Source organism: Mus pahari, chromosome 3, assembly GCF_900095145.1.
Source record: "Mus pahari chromosome 3, PAHARI_EIJ_v1.1, whole genome shotgun sequence".
NCBI lineage: Eukaryota > Metazoa > Chordata > Mammalia > Rodentia > Muridae > Mus > Mus pahari.
In genome coordinates, this window is record NC_034592.1 from 79,464,454 (window position 1) to 79,474,707 (window position 10,254).

At 44.3% G+C, this 10,254-nt stretch overlaps 1 protein-coding gene across 4 annotated transcripts in view; it reads right to left on the reverse strand.

The window, feature by feature from the left end:
* Ttc17 (tetratricopeptide repeat domain 17) overlaps positions 1 to 10,254 on the reverse strand; it is a 110,733-nt gene that overhangs the window by 34,684 nt on the left and 65,795 nt on the right. For all 4 annotated transcript variants that reach the window (XM_021193294.2, XM_021193293.1, XM_029535983.1 and 1 more), the window contains one exon: positions 1,251 to 1,510. In XM_021193294.2, coding sequence (XP_021048953.1) covers positions 1,251 to 1,510 — 260 coding nt within the window. The remainder of the gene's footprint in view (positions 1 to 1,250; positions 1,511 to 10,254) is intronic.

The window sequence follows — 10,254 nt, forward strand, 5'->3', positions numbered from 1 at the left end:
TTGTGTGTGTGTGTGTGTGTGTGTGTGTGTGTGTGTGTGTGTGTGGGTGGGTGGGTGGGTGGGTGGGGGTAGGCAGTGCAGCTCATGCAGGACATGGCTTGCGTAAAGGTCAGAAAACAACCTTCCAGCTCTGGTACTCGCTTTGCCACCCTGTTTGAGACAGGGTTTCTTCACTGTTGTCATCCAGGCTAGCCGGCCTGAGAGCGTCTAGAGATGCTCCTGTCTCTGCCTCCGTCTCCCTGTGGGAAGGCTGGGACTGGACATTTGTGTTACTGTGGCTGGTTAGCACATGAGATGATGGTAAGGGCTCATGAGTACACTAGAACAGTGAGTGCTTTTTACACTGGATCTTAGTCTCCAATTTAAAAAAATAGTTTGAAAAGGAAAAATATCTTCCAAAACCCAACTAGATTTTCCCCTTAAAATAATAATAATAATAATAATAATAATAATAATAATAATAATAATAATTGAACAGCCTTGCTATGTTGCCCAGGCTACCTCTGAATTCTTGGGCTCATGTCACCCTCCTGCTTCAGCTTCCTGAGTGCTGAGACTACAGGCGTATACTGCATCTGGCTAAGTTTAATTTTTTTAAAAATCTAAATGAAAAGTTGGTATTGAAATGAACAAGGTGACTAGTCTTGATGAGTACACAGAAGACACCGAAAGGAAATGTATGTCATCCATCACTAGTCTGTGGCTTTGCGGGTGATTTATACCACCCATCTACTCTCATATCCCAGAAGAATCAGTAATGTTTATATAACATGACGTCTCCTAGAAAATTACAGTGTGAACCATATTTGTACAGTACGAGTGTACAACACCTGGCTACAATTTCATGAGGATTGATCTGGTGAACTCTTTGTGTATGTGCTTGCGTGTTTGTGTATGTATGTATGTGTATGTGTTTGTGTGTTTGTGTATACGTGGATGCATGTGTTGTATGTGTTGTATTCAAGTCTGTTTATGTACACACTGGTATGCTTGGGTGTGGAGGCCAGAGGACAACTTCCAGTAGAGTCCTTAGGAGCTGTCATCTGTTTTTGTTTTTTTGTTTTTTTTTTCCCCAGTTGGGTGGGAATTCCTGGCAAGGCTGGGCTGGCTGGCCAGCAAGTCACAGGAATTTCTGTCCTTGTCCCCAATGTCGCATTACAAGCACATGTCACTATGCTGGTTTTACAATGTGGGCTTTGGGGTTTGCCTGACTGGGCCTTCTCCTCAGCACTGAGCTGGCAAATTCTTACCCACTCTGTTGCTTCATCATCTTCACTTCTGCAGTCTCCATAGCAAGAGCTCTTGGCTACTCCATCCTGGGGTCCTTTCTTCAGTACGCGTATTCCCTGTAGGTCCAGACGTCGCCCCTTCATTTCTAATGTTCCCCCAAAGCCTTCCAGAGGCCAGGCCTGCTGAAACTCATCCACCAAAGCTAGTATCTCTTCAGACATCTTTGTTTCATCTGACTTCTCCACCTCGTCAGAACCATTGCTCTCTTCAACCACTGTGCCTGTAATTCAAGGGGTTGTGTGATCAACAGTTTCACGGAGTTTACTCAAATAGAGTGATTCTAACCTTGTTTTTAGGGACATTTTGGCTCTGCTTAGAGGCATGACTATAGAGCCCCCTTCATAGAATACCACTTAGCATCTTTAAACCTCAAAACACAACACCATCTCTGCCATTTAGCTTTTGCCAAAAGCCTGTCAAAAAGTAATGGCAGGAGCCAGAAGGCAGGCAGCCATGGATGGTGTCATGAGTGAGGGGAGAGCTGTGGCACATTATTTGAAAGATCACCAGCTCAACATACAAACCATAGATGGCAAGGGTGATGTTATTCTGCTCTTTACTGCATATGTAGGTCTTTTACTTTATTCAGCTACTGTCAAACAGTTGTGTGTCCAGTCCACATGGCTTGCTTAGCTGTGTGAACTGAGCAAGGGTTAATAGAAAACTACTCTAATGGAAGCTTCCGTTTTCAGTGATAGCATAAAAATAGCGATATGCTAGTTTAATTCCTTAAAATAGGTATGAAGGTATTACTTATGTTGTTTAAGTATTAAGATCTCCTATTGTGGATCTTAGTGGAATGTGCTAGCAAAATTTTCCTTTCACGTTTTCCCATGAAGCTTACAACCTTCAAGTTCCACCCCATGCTTAGACCATAAGGAGACTCAGAAATGATTATTTCAGGTTTCTTAACATAATTCTTTCCTTTTTCTAAATTGTTTGCTACTCAATCTTTGTTATTTACTTTGAATTAATCGCTGTGCTTAACATCATTTGCTTCATAAATGTCAAGTCTTATCCCTTTTAGAGATGAAGAGGGCAAAGAAAAAAAAGAAAGAAAGAAAGAAAGAAAGAAAAAAGAAAGAAAGAAAGAAAGAAAGAAAGAAAAGGAGGAAAAGAAAAAAAAGAAATGAGTAAGACACAAAAACCAAGAGCAAACTGCTTCCTTTTATCCGCACACCCACTGGTAAGCTTGGGACCTATGGCAGGTCATTATTCCTTCAGGTGGCAACTCCAGGGTGGTCAGAGATTTAGAAACATGTTAATAAGGCCAGTGTCAGGATCTCACATACAGACACCCTGAACCCTAGCCACAGAGATGCACGTTGTTAGTTTCTGGGGGTGCGGGGGGCAGACGGCTAGTGTGTGGGGGCGGATGGCTAGTGTGTGGTCTGATGGCTAGACTGAGAAGCATGGCTGATGACCACAGCTGGAAACAACTCTGCACACGGTCAGTGGTGTCATCCTCTGCTTTGCTGGCACTTCTGCCCTCTGTCCCAGCTTCTACTGTGGAACATGGGAGAGTCTGAGGTCAAGCCATGATTCTTCCTTGACAACCACGTGACTACAAACCACACTGCTGTGATTTCCAGTTAGTTCATCTTAGGTCCCCTAAGCCACCTGCTGCCTTCTACAGCTCTTTAGGATCACTGTTAGCACTCTGAGGAAGGGATCTAGGCTCGCCAAAGCCTGTCTGTGCTTCAGGATACTAAAGCAAACGTGCTTGGTTGTTGCCTAGCTCATGTGGCTAGTGATACACGTAGGCTGACAAAGATCTAATTTCAAGTCTCTGTCTTGCTAAGCTGTTCCTAATGTCCAGTACTGGACCCAGCACACAGTTAGACCCCAGTAGCTGTTGAGCAGAGCAATCATGGTGTTCTCAAGGATCTGCTGGACCTGTCTTACCCTGTCCTGCAGGCGACCGAGGACTTAACTCTGTGGTTTACCTCACCAGTTGGTCACATAATTGAAGTCCAGAGCTCTCCCAGCTGAATGGCAAATGACATAAAATTAGGTGTCACTCACACCAGCCAGGAAAACAGCTGGAGAGTTGGCACTGGGAACTCCCAGAGCAGCATAAACAGAAGAGGTGCCTGGCATCCGACTGAGCTGTCAGAGTTGGCTCTAACTGCTCCTCATCTGATTTTTGGATTCTTCTTTTTCTTCCTATGGCTCACAAAGGATTTCCCCACCCAGTCTGAGACAGGAAAGAGTCTTTGATAAGTTTCATCCAGCAAAACAGAATGTGGCTTTTGGCCAAAGGGAGACCGCAGAGTACTTTCTCAAGATATTTCAGTCTCTCCAGATTGCACACAGGAGGCAGAGCTGGTTTTCTGTAAACCTGACACAAATAGGGTAATCTGGGAAGTGGGACCCTGGATTAAGAAAATGCCTCTATCAGATTAGCTTGTAGGCCAGCATGTAGAGCTATTTTCTTTCTTTCTTTCTTTCTTTCTTTCTTTCTTTCTTTCTTTCTTTCTTTCTTTCTTTCTTTCTTTTCTTTCTTCTTCTTCTTTTTTTTTTTTTTTTTTGGTTTTTCAAGACAGGGTTTCTCTGTGTAGCCCTGGCTGTCCTCGAACTCAGAAATCCACCTGCCTCTGCCTCCCAGAGCTATTTTCTTAAATAATAATTGTGGGAGGACCCTGCTAGCTCAATGTGGACAGTGCCTCCCTGAGAAGGCAGGCAGAGCAAGCCAGTAAGCAGAGCTCCTCCATGGCTCTGCTTCAGTTCCTGCCCCGTCTTCCCTCCAGGACAGACTCTGAGCTGCTATGTGACAAAAGCCCTCTCTCAGTTGCTTTTGGTCATGGTGCTTATGACAGAACCTTAACCTGGACATAGGCTGTGTCTAGAACTCTTACTTTCTCTTTTTTCAGCACTGGCTATTATGTTAAAGCATCCACTCTGTCGACCTGCAAAATGTCCAAGAAAACAGTTTTCAAGGTTATTGCTTCGTACTACTCTTGTCATGTGGATATGAACACACTTAGTATTATCAAGTGCATAACTTAAACTTATCAGAGGGAGGGAAGGAGGGAGGGAGGTGGGAAGGGAAGGAAGGAGGGAGGTGGGAAGGAGGGAGGGAGGGAGGTGGGAAGGAGGGAGGGAGGGAGGTGGGAAGGAAGGGGGGGAGAGAGAGAGAGAGAGAGAGAGAGAGAGAGAGAGAATATGTCATAATGGCATAATGGAAGCTGGCATTCAAGTGAAGGAAGGCATAGGACTGCTTCAGGCTTCTGCTGCTAGCTCCCAGTGATCTATTCCATGGGGTGTTTGAGCCATGGTGACAGGCGTTCTTAGGGAATGACACTAAACACACACACTTCATTATCTATTCCTTAGATGGTGGTTCACAAACAGGCTGGTCTTGTGACCAAGGGAAGCTGAGGTTTGTTTATTTAGTTTTTCCTATGTCATTTGTGCCATAACTATTTTGATGGGAGCCAAAAGCACATGAATTCTTCTGACCCTGGCAGATTAAATGTAACCACCAACAGTGAACTTGAAACCACAAAGCTACATACATTTGGGACAATTAAAGCATTTTATAATAAAGATGATCTGAGTGCAATCACATACTGCTTCCCAGAGAAAGATAGAGCACTGCAGTAGGATTTAGACAGAAGCAGCCTGGGGGAAACTTTCTAAAAGTACACATGCATTAGCTCAGGTACTTATGGACCAAAGTAGAAATGTATGTGGAAACATGGAAGACATGTGCTAAGGTGTGAGTAATTGCAACTTACTTAGAACAAAGCATGTGGATAGGCAATCAGCAGGTACAATTCAGAGGTGACATTAAGGCTCTCTGGTGGGGTTCCTACAAAAGGGACCTCTTGCTCCTTAAGCTGAATAACAATGAAATGTGGGAAAGCCATGAGGATGAGGCTAGCCCAGGTCTAGGAGTCAGCTGGTGACTGCACAGGTGGTGAGGGAGAAGAAAGGACAGAACATGGGAGTAGAAAGGCGTTTCAGGGAACAAAGGAAGCTGACTTTGGGAATGCAGAGAGATCTTTGGAGGAAATAACTGAGTAGGTTTAAATATGACTTCAGGATTTTAAAGCCCTGTGTGGAATAGTCAGGCTCTGAGGTAGCAGTCAGTTCTCAGCCTGAGTATGAGAACAGAATGCTGCGCACAGAACGTGCAGTGAGGAGACGGTGGTACAACAGAGTGAGGACTTAATGCACTTGTCAGATAACTCACTAACATGAATTGCTGGCACTTAGTAGTGTGCTGAGGGCTGGACTATCATAACCCACAGGGCTTAAAGACGAGAGCAAATGGAAGGAAGAACTGATCTGCAGATACTGCTCCATGCAGAGCAGCGTCCTGTACAGGCGTCCTCTATTGGAAATACAGTCTTCTGTATGCTGACAAGTCTGGGTTGTGGAGGATTTGGAATAGCGCTGGAAGCAAGCAATAGGAGTAGACTCTAGGCTTGTAGCCCATGGGGCAGATGGTGTGATATAAACTGAAACAGAGACTGACATGCACGCACGCCTCCACGTTTCCTTCATCTTCCTACCAGGCACCGTTTTCACTTGGGAAATGGAGGATAAATATTGTGACTCTGAAGAGAATGTAAGTATCCACAGTGAGGGTCACATGGGTTCACAGAGTATCTGCCATGTTAGATATTCTGTCAGGAATGACAGAGAGTAGAGAATATAGACTATGTGGCCCAAATTTCAATGAAGGCAGTTCAGTGCAATTTCTCAACATTTCAAAAACACATAGACTTTCAAGTTTAATTCTGGGGACCTTAGTTTAAGGAATTCCAAGCTAATTATGCTGATAGACAGAGACCTGGTGAAAGTCCCCAATGCACATTAAATGCAGGACCATCGAACTGAGGGTGACACATGGTAAGAGCAGCTGCTGACATACTGCTCAGAAACAATCAGGTGAACAAATACTTTGCTAGGAAGACTAAACCATCTCAGTGGGACCACTCTAAGGGTGGTGATGAGACTAGAAGCCACAGCATTTTGAAGGAAATGAGCATACTGAGCTGACCTGGAGGAGTGGAGTGGGCAGGAGTAACCACCGCCAAGCCGGGGCAGCAGGACAGTAACAGGAGACAGGGTTATTAGCCTCATCGGGGGACGACCTGAACCAAGGGGAAAGATGAAATGGATCATCCAGGGAGCGACGGGCCCAAGGCAGCCACAGAAACTGGTTGAAGACTTGCCAGGGACACTACTGAGAGGGAATGGAACACCAGGATGGAAATAAAGACATGCCATTGTATTTGGTAAGAAACAGCATTTACAGGTTTGAAACAGGGGTTTCAAGAGAATTTTCAGGAGCAAAAGACAGAAAAACGTGCACTAGATTCAAAAAACCATGGAGAGTAAAGAGTCTACAGGCAGGGTGTAAGTCAAGGTCCTTACTCACTTCAGGCCTGACTTACAACACCTCCTGGATGGTTTGGTCAGAAGGACAAGCCAATAGAACACCCAGACTGAACCGGTCTGTCTGAGCCAGGATCTTGTTATGTAGTCCAGGCTGTCCTTGAGCTTGCTATACAACCTAAACTGACCTCAAGCTCATAATCCTTTCTGCCCTTGGTTTTCAAGTACTGGGATTGCAGGGGGGCACCATGAAGGCCATCAGAGTACATTAACTTTTTAAAAAATAATTTTATTTAATTTTTTTATCTTATATGTATTGGTGTGAGGGTGTCAGAGCCCCTGGAACTGGAGTTAGACAGTTGTGAGCTGCTGTGTGTGGGTTCTGGGAAGTGGACCTGGGTCTTCTGGGAGAGCAGCCAGTACTCTTAACTGCTGAACCATCTCTCTAGCTCCATATATTTAATTTTAATTATGACATACCGGACACAGACAAACTTTGTTCCACATTAGGATGCAACCAGTGTAGAGCCCTGAGCAACTAACTCTGTTTGGTGCCCTAATGTCCTCCTTAAATGTCAGTGGTCTGATCATAATGTCAGGTTGCAAAGCTGTGATCTACAGGGGACTTACTACATAAGCACTGGTGTAAACTACCAGGATGGTAGTTAGAGCACACCGTACCTGCCCTCCCCACTTCAGTGTGAGTGCAGTAAGCTCAGCAGGAAGAAAGCAGCAGGCACCCAGTGGAGCGTCCTTCCTTGTGAGTCAGTCCAACAGGAACGACAGCTCAGAAAAGCCAGTGGGAGTCTCCAGAGGAGACCCTGCTACCAATATCAGGGCCCCTTCAATTACACGCGCTTCCGAGTATTAAGGCCTTTGGCTAAGGAGGTGACTTGTTGAGCTTTGACACCAGCACTGGGCCATGGTACCAGGGTCTATGACTACAACTTCTAAGTGTCCCTTCCCCAAGAAGGGCTGCCAGCAATGGACCCTGGACCAGGGAAACAAGCACCAAGCACTGATCTGAAAATGTCAATCTACAGCATCATCTCACTCTCTTATCAGGATGAAATATTAGAGAAGGGCACACGAGTAAAGCTCTTTCTTCCATCTACAGAGAAACACGTGTTGCTATGTAAGATGCCGGGTGTATATGCTTTGACCAAGATTGACCTTCAGTCTGAGATCATCTTTGTACTTCTCTTAATAAAATATTCTACTCATTAAAATTATTTTATCAACTAAAAACAATGTTCTCACTCATCAAACCTTTATTTCTGAAGCACACTACTAATGAGACCCTACGCACCAGGAGGCTGAACATGAATTTTAGATATGCCATCTACTGACAATCTGAGGGACCTATCAAACTTTTCCCCAAGCCTTAATTGGATCTTCATCTATAAGGTGAGCTTAATAATATCTATTTCACAAATTAGGACATGATGCACAATACCATGTAAAGTATAAAATGCCATCAAACGGTAGGAATTACCATCATAGTTAATGGTCACCGGAGAGGACTTAACTATTCGTGTTTCTTTAATTTTTTTCCCCTAAAGTAGACTTTTCAAATGTCTATACTGTCTATACTTGGCTGTCTATGAAAGCACACTATTTATGGTAAAAAGCAGGACTTGTTACAACTGATAATCACGCAGAGGAAGCCTACTGCTATGAACATGTGAACCAAATCTGTCCTCCTGTGGACATATTATTGGTCCCTAGATGATAAGAGAAAGAACTCCAGATTACTTACACAAGATGTCATATAAGTGGGTACCTAAGAGTGTTCACTCTTTTCACAGTGTGAGCAGAATCAACAGAGGAAAACAGGATCTGCCTCCATAAGTCTGCATGATGCTGAAGGGGCCTTCAAGAGATGATCTGTCCCAGTCAGGCTAACTGTGGCTCATCCTAAGTATGGGGGCTGAAGAGAACCACATGGGAACATGGAATTGAAGATACAGAGCTATTAGGTGACTACTGTCTCAGGTGCACTACTGTGTTATACAAAAGGGAGACAGGGCAAAACTGTGGTTGTGCTTTATTCTGAACTGTCCTAGAAAAAAATAATGACTAATGTGGTAGTCACAAACAGCCAGCTACTACAGAGTTGTAACTGGAATATGGACCACGTCTATAAATGGGTAAAATAGCCCTCTGCATGACTCAGTGTAATTTCTGATGATTCTCTGTCCAAGCAACCTCAGGATGCTCACGGAACTGTGTGGGTGTATTGTTGCCAAAGAAGACACGAGATTGCCAGGCATCAGGAGAGATTCATCCTCATTGGAAGTGAGCAAACTGACTGTCCTGCTTAAGGATAATTTTTTTTTGAGTTGGTAACATGAGATTTAGTTTCTTTAAAGTCTAATACTTTCTAATAGAGCTGAGCATTTTTTAAAATTTCTAAGGGTGAAGGTCACCGTGGGCAGCAAAGACACAGTCATTCACACATTCAGGGAGAGTGGTGGCCTCCCTGAGGACTGACTTGCTTCTCCTACACAAGAGCTTTAAACAGGTAATAGCAGGAGAAAAGATTCTGTATTAGTATTTACTCTAAACATTTTCTTTATGTATTTTGTGCACATACATGTGTACAAGTATGGGCATGTGTTTGGATGTGAAAGGGTAACTTGTGGGAGTCAGTGCTCTCCTTGCACCATGTAGATTTGGGGATCAAACTTAGACCATCAGTGTTGGCAGCAGCCATCCTACTGACCCTACTCAGCAAATATTTTAATTCAATCCACATAAGGCAAATACCATATTGAATTAATAAATATAAGATGTCATGGGACATAGTATATAAAAAGTTCATAATCTGGGAGTTGAAGAGATGGCAGGTGGTTAGACGTGCCCATGCAGAGTCTCAGTTCAGTTCCCTGCACCATATCAGATGGGTCACCCCAGGTTCAGAGGCTCTGCTGTTCTCTTCTGGCTTCTGTGGGCATCTGCGTTTATGTGTATATACCCTAACACAAACAATACAAACTAAACTATATGCCTGGTAGTATGGGGCAGACCTTTAATCCCAGCACTTGGGAACTGGATAAGTGAATCTCTGAGTTCAAGTCCAGCCTGATCTACTCAGGAACTCTCTACGAGTTTATCTCAGGAAAAACAAACTAGAAATCGTGAGGCTGGACAGGTAGGTCAGATGTTAGGAGCACTCGGTACCTTTGCAGAGACCTAGGTTCCGTTCTCTGCACCCAAGTACCCTACAATCATCTGAAAGCCTAGTTTCAGGGGATCCCCAGTCCTCTTCTGGTCCCCAGGAGCACCATAGCATGCAGGTGCTATTCATCCATACATGAGTATCATGTGCAAAACACTTACATACATGAAACAATAAGTAAAATTAAGTCTTAGCAGCTGGGGAGATGGCTCAGCAGTTAAGAACACTGGCTGCTCCTCTGGAGGATCTGGGTTTGCTGCCCAGGACTCACATGGCAGCTCACAAGCCTCTGTAACTCCAATCCCAGGGGCTCTGATGCCCTGGTCTGGCTTTTACTGGCACTGCATGCATATAGTGCTTACAACCATACATGCAGGCCAAGCACCTCTCTCTCTCTCTCTCTCTCTCTCTCTCTCTCTCTCTCTCTCTCTCTC